The 22,233-nt window shown below is 35.6% G+C and overlaps 1 protein-coding gene across 1 annotated transcript; it reads right to left on the bottom strand.

Moving 5' to 3' along the window:
- Positions 1–4,103: 4,103 nt before the first annotated feature.
- Positions 4,104–21,305, bottom strand: P2RX2 (purinergic receptor P2X 2). The gene is made up of 12 exons (XM_072415258.1): positions 21,098–21,305; positions 20,729–20,879; positions 19,602–19,673; positions 17,855–17,930; positions 16,828–16,924; positions 13,707–13,787; positions 12,869–13,001; positions 11,141–11,268; positions 10,379–10,469; positions 9,231–9,296; positions 8,442–8,519; positions 4,104–7,793 (listed from the first exon to the last, which is right to left on the bottom strand). The coding sequence occupies exons 1-12, from the start codon at positions 21,238–21,240 to the stop codon at positions 7,593–7,595; spliced, it is 1,317 nt and encodes a 438-aa protein (XP_072271359.1). The 5' UTR covers positions 21,241–21,305; the 3' UTR covers positions 4,104–7,592.
- Between the last annotated feature and the right edge of the window lie 928 nt (positions 21,306–22,233).

The raw sequence follows: 22,233 nt of genomic DNA, 5'->3' as shown, positions 1-22,233 counted from the left end.
TTACCATATTTAGTGCATTTCCAGTATATCATCACTTTTGCTAGTCTTGTTTAGTTACCGAGAATTAAAATACATTTTTAAAAACTATTGCTATCTCTGTGTGCTGCATACTTCTGACCCCTATACTGCATACACTACATCATACATTAAATACTTCTTTTGAACTCTTTTTGCTATATATGTTGCAAAACAAAACATTCTCCAACTACTCTGGAAAAGTTTTGGGCACGTTTTAGGTATATCATCTGTGTGCAAGAAAACATAAGTTTTGTGTAAAAAAAAAAAAAAAAAAAAAAAGTCAGAATTTGCCACAGTGTGCTGTGGAAAGCATTAAAGTGTGTTGCATTAAAGCAGCCTATTTCTACCACAAAGCAGCCAAAAGTGTATCTGACCCCTTCTTTACAAAAAAAAGAAACCACAGTGGAAGAAGTTAGAGTTAGGCTACATATACAGGTCAGATGATTCTCGTCTGATTATCCCTTCAGGGCTAGTATTGGGCGAGAATCTGATGTGTGTACAGCGCTCATCCGACATTGTTCAATTGGATCCATGAACAACGTCGGACGAGCGATGTACAGTAAAGAGTATATTTCTATGATGATAATGTAAATGCCCCCTTAAAAAGATCTCTTGCAGGATATCTCGCTCGTTCTCCCCTCTCCAAAAAGCAGAATGGTGCTGTATGTACAGTGCTCAGTCATGCATCTCTTTAGTATTTTGATGTTGGAAAGGATCGTTAAAGATCCTTTCCAGCAACAAAATTCTAACGTGTGTACGCAGCCGTACACTGTAAAAGGAGGCAATATCCAGGCAATAAACCCAAAACTTGTGAATGACTGTTAAACACTTCTAATCAAAAAGAATTGACTTCAGTAATAGTAATAATCAGGTACACTTGCATTTCACAGTTTGTATAAATATATGTACAGAACATGAAAAAAATTAGATGATATAATAATGACCTATTTCATTTCTATGGGAATAAATGTCTTTGCATGCACATATCAGTTCCAGGTCTTGGCTCCATTACATGAACATTAATCACAGGTATGATTAAATAAAGTATGATAAAGTATGCCTTATTTGAGATGTTGTATCAAATGTCTGTGTACCAAGGGTGTAATTAGATTTTTGTGCAAGCTTACAGTTATCACAAGGAGATCAAGCGCAAGACATGGTTAAATGAAGAAAATATCTTCCTAAATTAAATTAGAAAGAATATTAGAATTATCACGGCAGAGCAAGAAGCGTCAGAAGCAGTTACTGGAGACTCTTGTAAGTTTGTAGATAGTTCAATTATCTGGTTGCAAAGTGATATATTAACTACATTTATGTTAAAGATACAAAAGAAAAAATAAAATATACAGTATTTATATATATATATATATATATATATATATATATATATATATATATAACACAGTCTATATAAATATATATTATATAATTATTCATATATATTATACAATTTGAGTAGCTGTTAACTTGATTATGGAGGGTAATAATATTTTATTAATTAATAAATTGATTTTAATTATATAAGTTTATGAATTTGGGACCAACAGCAGGAATACACAATCATAAATGTCTGGTTAAAACAAAACAAGAAATGGGGGGAGGTATTGGGAGGTTTAAAGGAATTAATTTAAATTGTGTTGTGTATTTCTTTTTTTTTTTTAAAAATAGACAAATGTTTAGTTTGAAGTTCTTAGGAATATTTAGGACAACCACTTTCAGCTAAAGTTAACATTTATTATTTCATCATAATAAAAACAAAACATGAATGTTCAAATTCTTTATATCTGGAGCCAATAGATCTAGCACTGGAAGCCAATAAGGCTTTGCTACAGAGATTATGCTGACAGAAGAACAGCATAAAGGTAGCAAATTTAAGAATTTATTATCAAGCTGCCAATGGTAATTTCCAAATAGCAGACTGCAGAGGCGACACCTCTATTTGTGTAACTGCAATAGAGAAAGTTAAGGTAACCTGCTATGTGCCATGGCTTAGGGTGCTCTGAATATTGGAGGGCAGCATTACAACATCTCCAAGTGGAAATAGAACCTGCTGCTGCTGGCTGACCAGCTCTATAGTGACAGAAAAGACAAAGTGAAAATGAATGTAAAGAGGTCACATTTAATGCAGAGATCTGTACAGGGTGACATTTGTATTAAAGGTTCCCACACCCTCTTTTCCCTTTCTCTGTATCTCCATTCTGTCTCTTACCTCACTCCTTCTGCTTGCTTTATCTTTCTCTCTTTCCCCTATCTCTCCCCTCTGCGTCCCTCTCACCTATTCCTCCCTACATCTCTTCCCCATTCTATTGCTTCTCTTTTCTCCACCTTTCTCCCCCTATTCTCTCTCTCTCTCTCCTCACACTTTTTCTTTGTCACTTTCTCCTATTTACCTTCCCCTTCTCTCTTTCTCCTTCCTCTCTCTACTTTTTTTCTCTCTCTTTCCCATCTCTCCCTTTATTACCCCTATTTAGACATCTCTCCTCCCTCTTTCCTTCCCTTTACCCTGTCTCCTGTCCCTCTCTCCTTCTCCCTATGGGCCTGATTTATTAAAGCGCTCCAAGGCTGGAGAAAATACACTTTCTTCAGTGAAGCTAGGTAATCAAGCAAACCTGGAATAGATTTATTCAATGTAATTTGCTATTTGCTAGCAAATGCTTTGAATCCTGGACCAGATCCATCCCAGGCTTGTTGGATCACCCAGCTTCACTGGTGAAAATGTATTCTCTCCAGCCTTGGAGAGCTTTAATAAATCAGGGCCATAGTCTTTCCTTCCCTTCATTTCTTTCTCCCCTTTTCCTCCCTGTCTCTGCTCACTTTCTTTCTCTCTCCCCTCTATCTCTCTATTCCCACTTTTCTCCCCTCTTGTTCTCTCTCCTCACCCTCTCCCTCCCATCTACCTCTTCCCTCCTCTCTCTTCTCTCTCTCCTCTCACCCTGTTTTGCTCTGTTTTGTTAATGTGGAACATCTTCCATGGTGTGAATTTTGTGTGTCAGTGTCATGGGCTGTTATTAACGGGGGAGAAGGGGAAGCACATGCTAGCTGTCTTAGGGGATCAAAAAGTATTAATCTGGCCATGACTGTGTGGTGTAATAGAGGTGTATATTTCAAAAAAAGGCTAGATAAAATTCCAAATTGGTAGACAGTATACTTCACATAGAGTATATGAAGTTTAAGTTCATTTAGCTGTTCTACTGTATTTGCACAACAACCTCAGCTCCCATCCACCCAGCCTAAGTTGTTGTAATTTACCTATGTTTAACATTTTCAATATGGTATTTATTATTGTGGGTGGGGGGGGGGGGAGTCAATATTGCAATTAACTGTACAAGCACTGATATATTTTTTATGTATGGTACCACAAAATATTTCACTGTGCTAGATGTTTTAGTCTGCATTGCATGAAGAAACACTAAAAAGTATACTTCTACAATGATAATATAAATGGCCCCCAAAAAGATCTTCTGTAGCTTAGACTGTATTAATGACATATGACTATGGTAGGGACAATTAGTGACATGACTATAGACTTTTTTAAAGCGCTGCATAATTTCTTAGTGCTATGTAAGATTAGGTGGGAACAGAAAAGCTCTGGATACTTTGGACTAACCCACTGATCTGAGCTGACAGCTCCCAGTGACAGCCTAACATGTGAGTGATGAGTGATGTGGGTGATCGTGCACTCTTTCCCTCCATGACCCTACTTTCTACTGTTCTGAAGAGAGTGGGTAGTTATTATTATTATTATTATTATTATTATTAAACAGGATTTATAAAGCGCCAACATATTACGCAGTGCTGTAAGTTGCATTTAACTTGCATAATGAAAACTTTTTGTAAGTCCCTGGGCATCTTACAATAGATCTCACACCCCACAACAAACACAACTGATGGAATGCATAAGACTTACACACAGGGTCCTAATTAGAATATGAAAAACAAACTATAAAAGAACTACATTTGCAAAAATCTATTTAGTCCATTTTACAAAACAAACAAATTGCCTTTAAAGAAAGTAAACTATTTGTAAGGTACTGCTGCTGTAATGCAAAGAATAAAAGAAAACACCACAAGGTAATAATTATTACTGTTTTTATTCTATAAACATACAGATGTGGTTTAGTAACAACTGCAGTTATCCTGATAAATATCTTCCTCTTTTGTGCATCTGTAAATATCAGGTTACAATTAACTAAATTGAATGTCTGCATTTTGGAATATGCCCACAGACTAGACAGGTATCCACAATTATCTCTGTTAATCCAAAAATGTCAAAGTACTATGTGATGCAATACGTCAGTATTAATGCTAACATCAAAGGTTCGAAATTACATCACTGATACTGTATCATAAAACGTTCATATTAACAACCTTGACTACACCATTTGCTCACATTGCCAACAAATTATCTTGTAGTTCTGAGATGTTCCTCTGTATTTAACAACTATTGGCAAATAAATATAATTGTTAACAATGTCTCAAAACAATATGTATATACAGTAAAAGATGATTTCCCCAAAAAATGGAAATTCAGTCTTTATTTAGAATAAATTGTGCAATAAGAAATACAAGCCCAACGTGGAAAGCTTTGCTGAGGCTGGGAGCAGCAATTTACTCCTCAGATTGAATATTTGAGCATACCATCCAATATTCATGAGTGACCCCGTGCTGATTTACAAACATGGGAGAAAGGTTTACTGAATGTCACCATTAAATGGATTTGTAAAATATATCAACACATGACAGAAGTGTCCTTGAATCTGGGTACTACTAGTCATGTTCTACATATGTCCAGGTTTAACATTTTATGATAAATCCATTACTTTAGAAAAGATAAATACTGTTATGCTTTTTACAGTTTGTATATGCTTTGAATTAAGCTCTCCAGTGATTAATCAGGCAACTCAAAGAATGCCTTTTAATGTAGGCATTTATTCCTATACAGTCATCTAGTCCTTACCTGAGATGGACAACAACACATGGCATGTTATAATGTGTCATTATTTATTTATTTATTTATTTAATGAATACTTCCAAATGCAGAAGCAGTGTGTTAAAAATTAAGTACATCCTTACCATTTCCATCGCAATTAGGAGGGTAAGTAGCAGCCAGGTGCTGCTCATTAAATGCACTATATTTACAGATCTTTAGCAAGTGTGACCACTTTTATAACAGCAGAAGTTTTGGAAGTTTGCTGGTCTGCATTCAAGTGTGTGTTAACACATTGCCAAGGAGGAAAGACATCAGCAATGATCTTAGAGAAGTGATTGTTGCTGACCTTATAATTATCAAGGATAATTATATGGTCATTTACCAAACAATTTGAAGTCCATCACCCCTACAAGAAGAAATATGTGGACAACATTTTAAACAGTTGCCAATATTCTCAGAAGTAGAAAGCACAAAGTCAGACAGTGCAGTGTTCAAAAAAGCCAAGAATTACATTCAGATCTAGTGTGTTAAAGTTCACGAAAACCTTGTTCAAAAAAGACTGAACAAGTATGGCTTGTTTGGAAGGAGAAACCCTTTTCTCTCTAAAAACTTCTGGAACAATGTCCTTTCAAGAGGTTACATACTCCAAAGTGGAGATGTTTGACTATATTGCACAGAGGCCTGTTTGGTGATAACCAAACACAGCATACCAGCACAAACATATCATACTAAGTTATGATTTGGGCATGTTTTGCAGTCATGTCACCTGGGCCCCAAAAGTATACTAAAGTTTGCTAGGGTCAAATGTGAAGCTAAAACTTGGCTGAAGTTGGACAGGACAATGATCCTAAGCATGCCAGCAAATCCACAACAATGGCTGAAATAGAATACTATCAAGGTGTTGCCATAGCCAAACCTTCAGAGCTGAACCTGATAGAAATGCTGTGGCAGGACTGTGGGAGAGCTGTGCATAAATGCCCACAAACCTCAATGAGATGAAGCTAAGTTGTTAAGAGAGGGCAAAAACTCCTCCACAATGATGACACTAATAAAGTCATACATAAAATGATTACTTCATAATATTGCTGCTAAAGGTGGTTCCACAAGCTATTGCATCATTTTTCACACAAGGCTTCTCCATTTTAGCTTAATTTTTGTTGAAGAAATAATGGTGCGGCAGAATCTGTTGGGTGTTGTTTTACATCAGAGGTTAGATTTATTATTTGTTAAAGACCCAATGAATTTTTAATGTCCTGATATGTGAAACCCGAGGGTGTACTTTCTTTTTCATCTGACTATATTTACTAGGTGATGTTTAAGCTTTTTCACTGACATGACAAGTTTATTTCCTATTTATAGAACTGGATGTTTTCCACAAACTGATGACTTAACTGTCTGCTTTATGATGTGCTATCGCTGTGATTATAGTTGTTTCCAAAACTGCATTTTAAAGAATTTCACCTTGTCAGTGTTTACAATCCCAAACGTCATGTTGAATCTAAGGAAAAAAGAATTTATTTACAGTATTATGACATCTAGGAGTTATTATTTTGGAAGTTCAATATGGGCACTCTAATACCACAAGGAACTTCATAAGTGGTTTATGGACATATCTCAGCACTTATAAGGTCTCCTGATAATAATTTGGTGAGGCACCTTTATGTAGCATTTGTTCCTCGAGTAAGACGAGAGGAGAAAAGGAAGGGGAGGGTAGCGAGCACTGAGCAGATAAGGAGGTAATGGAAGTAGATCTGAGACCACAAAGTCCAATCTTCATAATAATTACTGTGAAATCTTATTATCTACTAGGAGAGATCATTACTCTTTACTTCCCTGCTCATGGGTCTCCAGAGAAATGAGAAGTCCAGTACTTAACAAAGAGAACAGAGTAGAAGAAGAGTACGCAAATGGCTGCTTGGTATAATAAAATAAAAAAATTAAGGGAATGAAGCCAGGAAACTATAAAATGACCAATGCAAAAATACGATGTACGAATATAAGACAAAGAGTGATTCCGAGGTAGAAAACTCAGAAAATACGTAAGCAAATGTGTTAATTGCTAAAAAGGATAAAAATAGAAGAGTAGCAAAGGAGTATTTTCAGAACAGTATAATAAATTGATGACACTGAGAAAGAAAATTACCATGGAGTGTCTTTGTGATGACTTTTCAAATTACTCAGGTTTGCTTTATTTTACCCTATACTATTTATGTTATTTTTTTTATTCAGCCCTATTGGGAATGAGCATAGATCGGGAAGAGAATTGTTTGGAAAAGAGATTATTGAATGGTCATCTCCTCTCAGGTAATGCTGGTGGTCTACTTACTGTGTGTCAATACACTCTTACTACTGTCTCTCAGCCCAGAGGTTTGCAGCAACTTTGCTCACTCATCTCAGTGCTCTTCTATTCTTCTATGTATCCCCCAAACCTTATAAAATATTTTTTTTTCCCACCAGCAGTATTGTTCCCTTTTCCACCTAGGGTTTATAATGTCTTTTCAGCCTATTCAGCCTTTAATGCGCTGTACATGGCTCTGGTATTTTTCAAAATAGCTTGCATTTTCCTGAGTTTAATGTAAATGTCTTCCGGTAAAACATTTTGACCTACAGTTCCAGAGTCAATAGGAAGATCTGGTGTAAATTATCAGCTCCCAGGAGGGGACTCTGTCCTCTCACTCCATGCCTGCTGTTGTCCATTTTCCTGAATATTGTTATCCATTGTCGGGCTGCTGTCTTTGTATGGAGGGTCATGATTAGTACAGAGAGATTCTGAAGTAGCTGGAGAGTCTTGCGGAGAGCTGGCTGTGGTAGCTGTTGCAGTATGGGTTTCCTCCAATTTCCAGACCTGCAGAATAGTGAAAATGTAAATTCTTGGTTTGTGTAAGCACTGATAACTGCAGATAACATTAACCTGCAATGATTCAACTTTACATATAAACAAACGAGAAAAAATAATAAAATTTACAAAAGTGATAATTCCATTGTTCTATTTTACAGTAATTCTTTTGTAATTATGAGACTTGGATTAAAAATTCAGAAATTCTACTATTTAGTACACATTTACCCAATTAAAACATTTTAAATTTTTTATTTTTACTCCAAGATATAATAAAAAATGTATATAAAGAAATATAAATTTCCCTATAATATCTTGCCAATAGGGACTACTAACTTCCTATTTTTTGTTATTATAATGCTTGATATTCCTGTGTTTATAGTGTGCTTAGCCCAGATCAAAGAGCACCATAAGCTTCAATTTCGATTGTGATGATTAATATTATTAATTCTAATATTGATACAGCCACTCCTTAAGATATTTAATAAATTAACCAACATTACAATGTTTTCAGGGCAAAAGCAAATGGGAGCCTACTGAACTTTTGTAATATGTTATTCTTTGCTACCAGATTAACATATTACAAAAATTCAGTAGGCTCCTATTTGCTTAATCTGGTGGCAAGCTATCTGTTCTTATATAATGCCATCTACTCACCTTGTCATATTTTCGCAAGCTGTACATGTGATCTTTGTTCATGAAAGTCAGCAATATCCAATCACAAAAGACTGACCCCTATATAAAGTCAAGTAAACAAAAATCCATTAAATATTTATTTTGCTTGAAGTGATAGATTAATGGTAATATACATGATCAATGCTGATGTGTATTACTAAAACATTTGCCATATCTCATAGAACATATAAACAATATTACATGGGATTAAAGAAATTACAAATTACACAGAAATTATAAGGACCCCTCTTTTTATCTAAATAAAAGGAGTTTACCCATTAAAAATGCCAAATAACATCGACACATGCATGATGTTTCAAGGTATAGTTTGGTACTATACTTTTTACTGCATAAATAAAATGATTGGATTTTGATGCTTCTTTGCATTCTCTATACAATCCATTTAATGGGACTGTCTGGCTTGGCATATAACTCCTACAGTTATCACCTGATTTTTTAAAGTTCTCCAAGGCTTGAGAGGATACACTTTCACCAGTGAAACTGGGTGACCCAGCAAACCTGGAATGAATTTCTGAAGTAATTTGCTATTTGTTATCAAATGTTTTAATCCAGGACCAGATTCATTTCAGGTTTTCTGGTTCTCTCAGGTTCACTGATCAAAGTGTACCCTCTCCAGCCTTGAAGAGCTTTAATAAATCAGACCCAATAAGTAAATTAAATTCCATTTCTATGGATTTAAGCTTCATTGTCACCTTTTGGCTAACAAAACATTAAAGCACCTAGATTTTAGGAGATATAGTATATACTTACAACACCAATAGATGTCAGGGCAGTGGCCAGGTTAATGATGGTTGGGATAAGACTAAACTTTCCAGCCTGCATGATATAAGAAGGATTTGTTATAGTTTTTGTACTTTTGATTATCTCTAGAGTTACATTTTGGGGTCTTTGCCCATCTTTTCATTTCTTTAGAAGCAACTGCAAAGGGTGGACTGAGAGTCATAACCGACAAAAATAAGCTAGTACACACATTTTAATATGTAATTTAAATACTTCATTTTCATGTGTATAATTAGACATTAAAGTGTAAGTAATGTCAATAAACAAAAATTAAACTTATGTGCTTTATGTCGTAATGATGCATTCCTTCTTCCTGTTCATTTTGTCCCTTTAGATACCTTATTTCTTTGAAGAGAACCACATATGCTTAATGGTTGTGGCTTCAATTCATGCTTCGATTAGAATGTCCTCATTTGCCACATTGTGCTAAGGAGTGTTGGGACTACTAGTGCTCTTTCTCCCACCATGATACCATGTAAGGAATCATGGAACATGTAGTTTTCTTATAGGCAGGAAGTTGACATTGGGGCCATTCTTTTGTCCTCTAGAACTGAATAAAAATACTGCTTAATGATTAGAAAACTGTGTTTTTATTGTTATGAAACTAGTCCTTTAAAAGAATGGGAACTACTGACAAAGACTGAAAGGCACATCTAAATCTGCATAGACAGCCATACCACAAACTCCAGTGTAAACAAAGGTACCAGTACTTAGGTATTGTTTATTCCAAAGAGTTGACTTCTAATATGTTTTCCATTGGCTGTACAGTGCGTGCGGGATCAAGTCCAGTTATGTCATCCCAGCCCAGCCAATCAAGATGGCCTAAGATTGGGAACCCAGAAGAGGAGCAGAATAAGATGGCAGTGCTTGCGACAGAACTGGGAAAGGTGAGTGTATTTAAAAATTTGTGATCAGGCATGTAAAGTTAATTTATTGCAGAAGGGACATTACCTGTCCTTTCTACAAAGAAGGATCTGCTTTGTCACAGGTGGTCGGATCTATGTAATATATTATATGAATAATTGTGAGAGAGTAGAGAAATTATGCACACAGTGCACTACAGACTTCCTATGCCAGATATATAGACATGCAGTATAAACAATTGTAGGCTTAGTTACCTGTCCATGAACAATGACATCAATACGAATCCCATATACTTTAATGAGCATGCGGGTTTCTGTTCCATTCCTGTTATAATACTTGGCAAACCTGAGTTTTGAAACAAGGGGACAGAAATAAAAGTTGTAAACATGATATAATAAGGAGAAGAAAGAATACAGATCAATAATAGATTGATAATAATAGATAATTTATGTTATTATTTCATTTTTTTAGTATTATTATTACTTACATACTTAGTACCCCTTAAGCCATATTCCCTTTTATAGGAAATGCCTTGGAAATATCTTAGTTGGCATTTGTATGTGAGGTGACAACTTTTAGAGCAATTCAGAGCAATTTCAGTCAAAGCAGAGGGTGTATGTGTAACATGTAAAGTCATTTAAATAAGGCTCTTTTACAAGGAACTTTTTGCTATAAGGAACGTTTTGTATCTTCTATTATTTTAACTTTGGGAAGGTAATACTGGTAATGCCCTAACTGGTAATTTGCTAATTGACTGCTAAATCACACATTATGATTTCAATATTCCTTGAGGTTTAAAGAGTTTCCATATGATATTACATTCAGATTTGCTACAACATGTGTTTGCCTAGTATTCCACCAGGCAAGGATTAAGAAATGAGGCTGCTCCAATGCTGGTGTGCTGTGTAAGAGAGAACTCACCCTTCAATTCTCTGACTCCATACACAAAGGCTGCTGTTTTCTCATTAATGAATTCATGTATAAATATAGTTATAAAAACATCTTCAATAACTAACCTGTAGTTGTAGCCAGTGGACACATCATTCTGCAGATCAAGGCGTCGGAAAGAATACTGTGGACGGCACTTTGATGGATGTAAATCTAAGTTGCAGTTCCAGTTAATGATCACTCCAATAATGCCTCCCTGCAGTAGAAGGCACATGCATTAACTTAAACATAATAATAGAAATAATGCAAACAACAATAATCTCTGCAGGAAAAGACAGAGAAAGATATATACTTTATTAACCTTTTAAACATAATGAAAATGCATTAGGTTTGAACAGTTTTATACAGTCTGCATTATGCTGGTCATATACACATGACAATTTTTAGGTAAAATGTATATGTACTGCATATTCGTATTTCAACTGTGTATTTATATGTTTGCTAGGATTTAGGTTTTCTCTGTTTATAGTCTCCAATTAGGAAGTGGTGGGCATCCCAGCAGCACAGTAGTTTTAGAGTGACGGGGAACCCTGGGTTACAGTTCCCTTTGACATCATAAAACTAAAATGATATATGGTATTAGACCAAATCTAATGATCAATGTAAGTTGTGTGCGTCATTTACATTTTTTTTGGTTCTTCATATTGTCATATGATTAGGGATGCAAGGGTAGGTCAGCAGAGATTACACCCCTTTCCAGCGCCATCATTTTTTAGGAAATCGGTGTGTTGCATTCAGAATTGGGCACTGATACTTTTTGGGGAACCCCTTTCAGCAGCCCCGAAAGCAAAGGGCAAGCAAGAAGGTATTACCATAGCATGAGAACTAACTATGGGTATACCAATCTACATGTCTGATGTAGCAGGTAAAAGCATCAGGAGAAAAAGAGGTGTTATTGTATTTTTTGACATATATAAATTACATTTGATGATTGTACACTCATACAGAACATGAGAAACATGGACCTCCTACAAATGCCCACAAATTTTTACAAACTTTTATTTCTACAAAAGCACACAGTACATACAAAGCCCACATTAAAAAAAACTGCCTTAGAAAGTAATTCCCTTTATTTATGGCATATCCATTTATTAAAATGTATTTTATCTGCCTGGATGTGAACCTAGATCCACAAAAAATATTCAAAAATTGTATATGCAGTAGATTTATATGGAAATATACTAATTCATGACTTGCAGAATTGCACAAATGGTTCAGTATATTAGATCTTAACTACTATGATGAAAAAGTAAAAAGGTACTAGTAGTACAGCAAAAAGTGGTGTAAAAGATACAGAAGGAGCATATCGGTCCCATTTGTAAAGTTAACAATTATGTTGATGCCCAGAAAAGCTCTGAAATAAAGGAATTATTTGTGCCTGCTCCATTTATAAAAGTGGTAATCAGCTGACATGATCGCCATTTGCCAGTTCATGTATGAACAGGTGATCAAAAATCATGATGTATACTTTTAATAGGATTGCCACTTAATTGTAAAAGTTGTATTTTCAGCTGGAATGGAAGTAAATAGGCTGCATACACTACTTTCAAACATGAATCAGTTACTCCATGGAGTTTCTGTTTGCCACCTTGAAGTAAATATTGTAAAGCACTCATTGCCACCACACAAAACCTGATTGCTTTTTTAAGTAGAAAGAAACAATATTCTTAATATACATACAAAAAGGTTTTTCTATTATATTGGATTGAAGAATATATTAGAAAAACAGGATTTGGTCATCGGTTACACTTTGATTTTATTGTGGTACACAAGTGTTCAGTAAAATGTTATCTGACCTTATAGGCTATTTCTGTGAAATTGACACCAGCTTCTCTAACAATAAAACCCATGGTGAATATCGGACAGGAAGGAGATCTTGTCGGGTGATAAGTACAGTTCTTTAGGGCATTTTCACCTTCAATGTTACCCCTGTAAAACAGAAGGGAAGAGAAACTGAGTGACAGAGACCAAAGCCAGACTGTTAACACAACTTTATAGAACTAGATATATAGTAGTGCTTGTTAATGTCTATGCTTTATGCTTCAATTTATATCACTATTGTCTATTACCTACCCCTGCCCAATCCCTACATTGTGACAAGAGCTTCCATTTGAGATTACAGTTAATAAACTACATTTAAATGAGGGATCCAGTAAGCCCTACAGTGTATCTAAAATTAAAACATAACACAATAAGTCAATTAAAATTTTAGGAAGTCTTTCACTCATCTGTACTTTTATGAACCCCCAATGCTGCCGACTCTTTGCATTTTTTATTTTTTAAAGATCTTAGAACCTTGAAGGCCTCAGTGGCCATGGCATTCTCTGGAAGGCAAACCCAGCACCCTGTTGTCTCCATTTATAGCTTTTACTCTGGGGACACAATGAAGCATCCATCTATTACAAATGGAATAGTAATCATTTGATTTGTACTTTAACATTTGGCAGTGCTTCCCCATTAGCAAAAAAGCCAGATTGTAAACCTATTGTCTGGAGCTCAGCAACAAACGGATTCCATAATTCCTATTAAGTGCCTTGGAATAACCTCACCTAGCACTCTAAATAACACCCATAATATGGACTGGATTTGAACAAGCAATAGTGAGTTTAGGAATCATTGATTAAATAGTCTTACTTGGAGAATCTGAACTGAGGGAAATGGATGTTGTTCTTGATTAAGATAGTGAAGTTTGGGACAAACTCCTGCAGAGATTCACTAAAATTGAAGACATCAAAAATATATTGAATAAAAAGATTAAGAACAAAAACATAAAAATATATATAGTTTCATGGGAACAGGAAAGTGAGCACTGTATAATCATACAATCCAGAAGCATACAGTTTTTAATTTTTGGGTGGTTGCTTAGCCTATAATACTAAATGTAGAATTGTAATGCAGCCAAACACAAGCTGAAAGCTGTACACCAAAAAAAACAATGCAAACTCCACCCTCTTCTATCTTTCCTGTTAGAGAAATTGTTAATCATATGAAATGATCAATACATTTCATGAGTAACCTATAGGAACCCCCTTCATAAGAAATGTATTTTCAATGATAAACTGGCAGTAGGTGCTGCCCGATTCCATAGTATAATTACAAATGATTGGCCAAGTTATGATGATCGGATTGTGCCACTCTGTTGCTGTTTTTTGTCCATGGGTATTTTTATGTTTTGTTGGCCTAAGTAAACATTGTACCCAACAAACCCTAACTTTTCTTAAGAACCTTTCTCTAGGTCCAACCCACTTTAACCTGTTAGGAGAACTGTTTATGGTGCACATATCAACAATTACGGGTTTATATGATGCCCAATTATATATCTATAGCATATGAAAATACATACAGAATAGCACTGACCAAATTATAGCTCTGACAGAGGTGATAAGAGTTTCATAGAACATGTGAAAAATCCTTTTCTATCAATCTAGAGAGGACGCTTCCTATATCCAGAATAATAGTGTTAACAAGCTTTCTGGGAAACGGTTGACTTGGTTTCCTGGATGTGATAATGTGGATGTTTGGGGAAATATCAATTACATGACAACACAAGGGAGCATTTCTCTTTTATTCTTGTGGGGGTTTTATTGTTTCCTCTTTAATACATTATACTTGTCTGACTAATAAAGCCACATGTATGTTTAATGTGCTAAAACATAGCAAACTATGTAATAAAGTGTGGGATGTGTGCTTATATTCTCTTCTTGATCTGGTAAATAAAGTGCCTTACTGTAATAACACGTACAATAAAGGAATGAATGAAAAGATTTATGTACAGCATCCATGGCAACTTAAGTCACCGTCATTTTAATTCTGACTGTTTATAAGTGATTATTTTACTTAATGCTTTGTTATCTTTACTTTTTATTGAATTTAACAGCTGTTCAATTTATCTTTTTTAGATTTTCTGTTTATAAAAGGAGTAAATAACTTGTCTATGATTTGCTTTATTTATTAAGTGTTTAAATGTTATTTGCTAAATATTATACTGCTTTTTATTATACCACATCATATCCAAAATGTGGGATACATTTACTTTTTTATGTAATCCCCCAATGTTCTAAACAAAATCAAGCCCAAGACCACTCTTAAATGCATGGTATAGTTTGTTGGAAAGTTCACTTGATTATCCTCTATTTATATATTGATAGAACTATATTCCCACATTTATGACTTTTATGATTTATCTTAATTATATCATGGGTCAATAGCGTATTTCAACAGAATTATACAATTCAATAATTACTTTGCCGTGGAGCAGCTTGAGTCGGCAGTGCCTAGGGTAGTCCTAGACAGTCCTAAATGTTTTGACTTGATCTGATAGGACTACTATGAGTCAGTAATAAGCTGTGGGGCCACTAAAAGCACTTATTATATTATTATAGAGTTTTCACAACCTTTCAGAAAAAACTCTATGAGGCCCCTGGTCAAGCGCCAGTGCTCACTAAACGCCAATCTCCCAGTCTAACTTTGCACTCTTCATCTATAGCAAATCCCCACTCAGGCTTGGGAGGCTAGTTGTGCTGTTCCAGCACACAGTTACTCTCAGGGCTTCTCTGTGCAAAGTATGAACTCAGAAAAGGACTGATGAAGGACCAGAAGCCCACAAAATTAATACAGGTAATACAGTACAATAGGAGAATAGATAGTCTGTAAGTCATTAACCAGGGGATCCACAGATTACTCAGTAAAGGAGAGTCCAGCAGAGGCAAGGTATCCAAGGGTAGAGACAAAGCAGAGTCAGGGTTATAGGCAAAGGTCGGTCCGGACAGCAAACAATCACAGGGCCAGAAAATAGACTGTAACAAGTAATCCGGCCAGTAGTCACTATAGCAGGTCAGTCAAGTGCTATAACGGGCAACTAGTGACTGGTAGCTGAGAAGCTATACAGTCCTCACAGCCAGGGGCAGGATTGTAGCCAGTAAATAATCTGATCATTGGCTGCAGCTCATACTCTAAAATCATCTCCAGCTGCATACAGCCTCTTTGTCTGTACTGGGGATGCTGACAAAGATACATCTCAGGTGGAATCTGCACAGCTGGAGGGAAGTTGGGATGCTGTAAACTGGACATAAACTGGGTAGTGTATTTTTGGTGGAGCACAGCACTGCATCACCAACCAGATGAGTGTCTCCTAACAATCTCTCAACAAAAGTATTTAATCATGCAAGTGCAAGTCTGCAAAGTTAAGTGCAGTTAGGGGCAGTGTATAAGTAGATATGTCAACATTGTTCATGAGTAATTTGAACTTATCTGCCCAACGGTGGCCAACCCAGAAAAAAAAATATTGATATTCAAAACTAAGTTCATTAATATATCCTGCATATTCCGTTAATTTTGTGTTTGTCAATGAATAACTGCATGAACATGACCTTTTATTAATGCAGTGTCAAGATTATAATGAGTAGTGTACTTATTGTTCCTGACATTTAAAACTGTTCTGTGCATGAAAATCCTTCCAAGATGCACTTTTGCTGCGGTTCCATTTATTGGGCCTGATTAGTTCAAGCTTTCCACGGCTGGAGAAGATACACTTTCATCAGTGAAGCTGGGTGATCCAGCAAACTTGGAATTAATTGGGTGCAGGATTGAATACATTTGCTTAGAAATAGCTAAGAAAATGCATTTTAGGAAATCTATTCTTGTTTTGCTGGATCACCTAGGTTCACTGAGAAGTGGATCTTCTTTAGCTTTGGAGAGCTTTAATAAATCAAGGCCAATGTGTCACCTTAACCATGAATTTAGAATTATCACTTACCTAGTCACAGTTTCATCCTCTAGTGGACACCATGCATAGATCTCACAGGTCTTTAATGATCCACGAGTAGAACTTACACAGCGTCCTGTCTGTATACCTACCAAATCACAAAGCTGAAATCATTCAAATGTATTTTACACAGGAAGATACCTGAACTTTGACTAACCGACTCTTGCAACAGCAAAACATTCTCCCTGTTCTCATTGACAATATAAAATCTACCTAACATTTGCACATTTCTGCAACTCTGCATCTTTAAATACTGTAGTGGCTTTAGATTATTATGGATCTAATATAGTTCTTATGACATGTTTGTATAAGAGTCAGGTTTAAGTGCAAGATTCTAGTCTAGATTATGGACATTAAATTGTTTAAAAATTATTAGCAACCATTAAAGGTCTTATTAAAACACGCCTTCACAAGACACTGCAGAGAAATTCAAGTTTCAAGCTGCCAGCCTGCCAACCTTCTAGTGTACTGTAACCTATTATAAACTGAAGAAAATTTTAGAGTTTCTACTGTGATCTTTAAAGATTTGTTACTCCACAAAACCTGCACCAAGAGGGGTTGTAAAGAGTTTGTAACCTGGATCCTGAACATGAGATATCAGTGCTGAAATCACATACATTAAATGAAATGTCAGCAAAAAAACACCATTTTATGCACATTAACCTAAACTTTGGACATTAATACAAATGACTTTTAAATTATTACAAATCCATTTTAGACATATTAATTGTTTGATATACCAATTATTTCTAATAAAATAACAAAGGAAAAGAGCTTTTCCCATGCTAGACGATACCTAAGCCCTCTTTATAATTTCATGAATTAAGGAATTTAAGAAGGCAAATTTTAACCAGTAAAGGTTGGGATCTACATAAGAAAATTAATAAAATGATACTACATTGATTTACAAGCTCCCTGTCTGAACTTTCCATGTATGATTGAGGTCATGTTAGTCAATACTATATAGGCTGTAAAGCTAGAGAATTAAAAGAAGGCCATTGTGGGCCTGTCAACCTACCATGGCCCAGTACATGCACGTCTCCACTTCTGCAGTCATCAGCAGTGATACACCTGGCATCAACTACTGACTTACTCTGAAAAATAAATTTGATTTAATAACTTACTTTATATAACTGACTTTATATAACTAATAAAAGTAATATTAACTAAGACACCTATAAATTCCAGACCCAGATGCTCTCTGTAATTCTTATTAGCCACACATATAAGCATTTAGAACTTTAGTAAAAGTTTTAAACAGATTCAACTCTTTTGTTGGCTTAATAAAGCAAATGATAAAATCTAAATATAACTACTATATGTCACTGAAACCCATTCCCTATCTTATAGATCATATTTCTCTAACATATATAAAATATATGTATACTAGCAAAAGTTTACCCCATTTAAGAAACAGGAGTGATAAAGAAGAACAGCAACAACATCAAATAACATTTTCTATCCAGGAAAACTGAGTATTTCCCATTTCTCTCTAAAACAGGGGTTGCAGTGAGAGAATGTATTACAGCTGAGTATCAGCTTGGTGTGTGTGTCTGAATAGGGGGGGGGGTGTTGTAAAATAATATTTACAGAGCACCATAATTAAATATGCACAAAGTATAGGAGCTAGAGTAATGACAGCTAAAGCGGCTGGAGAAGAATGAAGTTAGGTATCGTTTTTCAGAACTATCTAACTGATGTCATCCATATAACCCCAAACGCCATTGACACAGGCTCTTGTTATACCTGTGGTTTGAATTTTATTGTGAAGTTGAATACTAGTTTGCAGTGTGGGGGAAGCGCATATAAATAGAAGATGTCACTGTGGCAAGGAGTGGATTGGGGAGAGCAAGTGAGGATAAAAGTAAAAACGGATAATTATATCCAGGTGCTACAGTCTGATCATACATTTTTCCTCATTACAGATGTGGAAAAATCCATGGGTGACGATAAATCACATAATCCTGCAGGAAGGAAATATGACTTCATACTTCCACCAAAATGCATTTTATTCTAGAACAGGAGGCGGGTGATCTAAGAAGTGACTGACCTCACAACTGCATCACTTCCTTCTCTTTCAAGTGAATTGAATTGATTTATGTAACATGAGGAAGATAGATTTGATTTATGTATTTCGTCACACCATTTCTTAGGAAACCTGATAACCCCGAAAGGTAAGAAGATGGTGCAGCGATAGAAGTGAAAAGTAATATTATTTAACTTCTGTAATGGGTAATCAGGGTAGACCTCCAATGAGGACAATAATATAAATATATATATCAAATTTTGTTAGATTTTTTCTTTGAGATCTTTTGACCATAAATTTGCAAACAAACTTGCAAACATATTGCAAACCACAAATAATGTGGTGTCCCTCATGTCTCCATCAAATATTGTCCAGTGTCCCTACATTTCATTAATGGCAGATGCCCAAATCTGCACATCTGGTAGATCTGTAAAATGTCTGCACATCTATAAAATGTCTGCTTGTTTAGTCATATACTGTATGTGGATCCATGTTAACGCTTTGGATTCCCATCCTTGCCCTCTTTAATTAACTTTCACACTTCCATTGTCTTCTATATTTTGATATATCTTTCACCATCTTGGCATCGTAGTTTTACTACTTTTACTTCCTCTCTTTTAAAAGCAATTTTACAATTTTTTTTCTATATTACTTTATCTCACCAATAAAGACATTCCAATATATATATTTTTCCCCCAAATATTATACATATTGTTATATAATGCAGGTATTCTCCTACCTCAGGGCAGGTCCCCAGAGTTTGGAGCTTGGTACTTTCTGTCCTGGTTATAATGGTAAAGATGCTACCCCCCTGAATAAAACAGATAAAACACATAAACTTTTGCCAAATGTATGTATATATTTCCAGGGATTGGTGAATCCTAAACAGATCATTCCTCTTTGGTGAAAAATTTTGGGTTGTGTCACACATTTGGTACAAAATACTTTCAAGATGCAAAGCATTTTATTTTTGCTGGTCAGGAAGTACTTTAGGTTATCCTAATGACCCATACACTACATATTTGTTATGTTTATTTAAAATAAAGTACAACCTTCAAATTTAGGTATATGTGTAGGGCAAAGCAAACATAAAAAAGCCCTTGGCTCGGTTGGTCAGATCATCAATTACTAAAATATGTAAAATGAGTAATTATGTTTTAACACTGGGAAAAGGGCATACATATAATTATGTAGCAGTGTGCTAAGGGTTAACTGATACTATGTAACACAACTATGCCATTCATGTCTACAATGAATTATATACTAACATTTTCTGTAATATATTTTTCCCAGCATACCTAAGGTTGTCTATAAGCAGTAAGATTGTAAGTAAGTAAGTAGATTGTGCTCTTGAGAGTTTTTACCTGGCTTAGTGAATGAGCAGATGTTAGGAGAAAATTCAATAGACTGACACTAGTTATTAAACCATATTGTCTTTTAACAGGACTTTTTTTTTATCACCATCACAACTTTTCGGGTCACTACAACATCACAGATTTGATAACATCACAACCTATACCACCATTACAATTACACTATTATTGGTCATGATAAAATATTCCACCAAAGTTTGGAATGTAAAACAACAAGGCATTTATTATTAATGAGAACAAATTTATCAAAATGTCTATAGGTATTGGAAGACAATTTCCCAGATTTGGGTGTTTAGTGTGGGATCAGGAAGTATTTGTAAGTTTGTAGGCACCTCCATGACCCTGGATGAGGAACTTTGGGGTGAATGTTTCTCTTTTATAGACAGAAACATGCATGTTTGACCAAAGAGTGTTTTCAGAAAGATTTTGGGGTGCAGATAGATAATTGTGAGTGGCTTGATGGTAAAAGCCAAGTATCTTAGACGTATCTTACCTCGGGGGGTTTCACATACTCAGCTACATCCCAGATTCTCTTGGCTCCCCTAGGAGCTTTGGACATAGACACCCCTTTGACTTTGGTGATGACAGCACTTTCTGGGCCAGTCTCTTGTGCTTGATACCCTTTCTGGACCACAAACACATACCTGTCAAAAAATGGGCACAGCTCAATGCCAGGTAATGGTGTACTACTGTGTTACAGTTCTGTTTAATATTTCCTTCTAGAGGACTTTTTTTTTTTTACAAATTAAATAGCTTGATGCATGAGCCAGTCATAAATGTTTGCATTTTTTGTCATTATGTTCAGTATTTCAGTATTAAGTTTTTCTGCAGTATTTCCTAATCAACATGCTCAGTCACTTACCATGCAAAGTACACAATGATTAGAAGCTGTAGTAATCTGTAGATGGTGCCAAGATGACGGTTCTTCACCACAATCACTTTGGGGGTCTCGTACTCCCACAGTTGCCCAATCCATGTTATAGAACGACTCCGGCAGCCTGTCATGGGCCAGTGTCCTGTCCACGGGCACAGAGTGGCACGTGGGCTTAATATTCCTGTACGAAACCAGAATTTTCACTGTTTCACCCTGGAAGAAAACAAAGCACAGTGTATTGTGTGCTGCGCTGATGTCTGAGCATTTTTAGGTTCCTCCTTCTGAGGTTTGTAAAGTAATTAGTGCTGATCCACACTGGAAAATAAAGAGCATAGGGGGCAGAGCAACAATCAATAGTTTGCAGCTAGAACATTGGCATACTCTAGTGGTAAACTTGCAAAATACAAAAAGGTCATTTACAATATTTTAACATCAACCAAATGCACTTTAATTTCAGCTACGTGTTATTTTCAAAAGTCATTAAAAATTAGCACCATTTTTTTGTAAAAGATACTTAACCTGGTGGCTTCATTTTTATAAATTGAACCTCGTGTGACTTAGTTTTTTTTTTTATTTAAGCCACAATTTAGATCAGCCTTTTACCTTGGGGGAACCCTTGAAATAACTTTTAGGTCTTTAAGGAACCCCTCCTATCATTACTCTATCTACAGCTCCCAGTACATTAACATGGTGGACAGTGGGAAAAATGTCTTTCTTACAGATAGCCAAAAGATCATTGGTGTCACTTAAACTGACCTGAAGGGCACAAACTGATCATTGCTCAAGGAACCTCTAGCAACCTCTGGATGATCCCTATCAAACTCTAGAGGAACCCTTCAGCTGCTGATCCTAGACATGGGGATCCATGATTTGGGCTACACGCATAACAACTAAAAGTGATTGATAACGTTGAATACAGATGAAGTAAGAAGAAATCAACATTCAGGTTGAGAATTCACTTCAAACCAAAAATAAGTAACCAAACTATGGATCATACAGCTGTTCATTTAAAGCTTCACTAATGTGATAAAACAGTCAAAGAGTTAAAGAAATTACAGAATCTACTATAACATGTTCTTCTGAGGAAGCCCTTGTGGGGAAATGCATCAAGGACAATGGATGAG

This window comes from Pyxicephalus adspersus, chromosome 6 (genome assembly GCF_032062135.1).
Source record: "Pyxicephalus adspersus chromosome 6, UCB_Pads_2.0, whole genome shotgun sequence".
In the NCBI taxonomy this organism is placed as follows: domain Eukaryota; kingdom Metazoa; phylum Chordata; class Amphibia; order Anura; family Pyxicephalidae; genus Pyxicephalus; species Pyxicephalus adspersus.
Note: the sequence above shows the minus strand (reverse complement) of the source record. Positions and strands in the feature narration are given on the sequence as shown.

What these genes read in the sequence shown, in the direction of transcription:
- P2RX2 (XM_072415258.1), bottom strand. Translation starts at nt 21,240, where the DNA reads ATGACAGGCTGCCGGAGTCGTTCTATAACATGGATTGGGCAACTGTGG. An exon ending in AGTATGTGAAACCCCCCGAG is followed by an intron (nt 19,674 to 20,728) that starts GTAAGATACGTC and finishes TGTTTTATTCAG; the next exon opens with GGGGGTAGCATCTTTACCAT. An exon ending in TCCACTGGCTACAACTACAG is followed by an intron (nt 10,470 to 11,140) that starts GTTAGTTATTGA and finishes TTCAAAACTCAG; the next exon opens with GTTTGCCAAGTATTATAACA.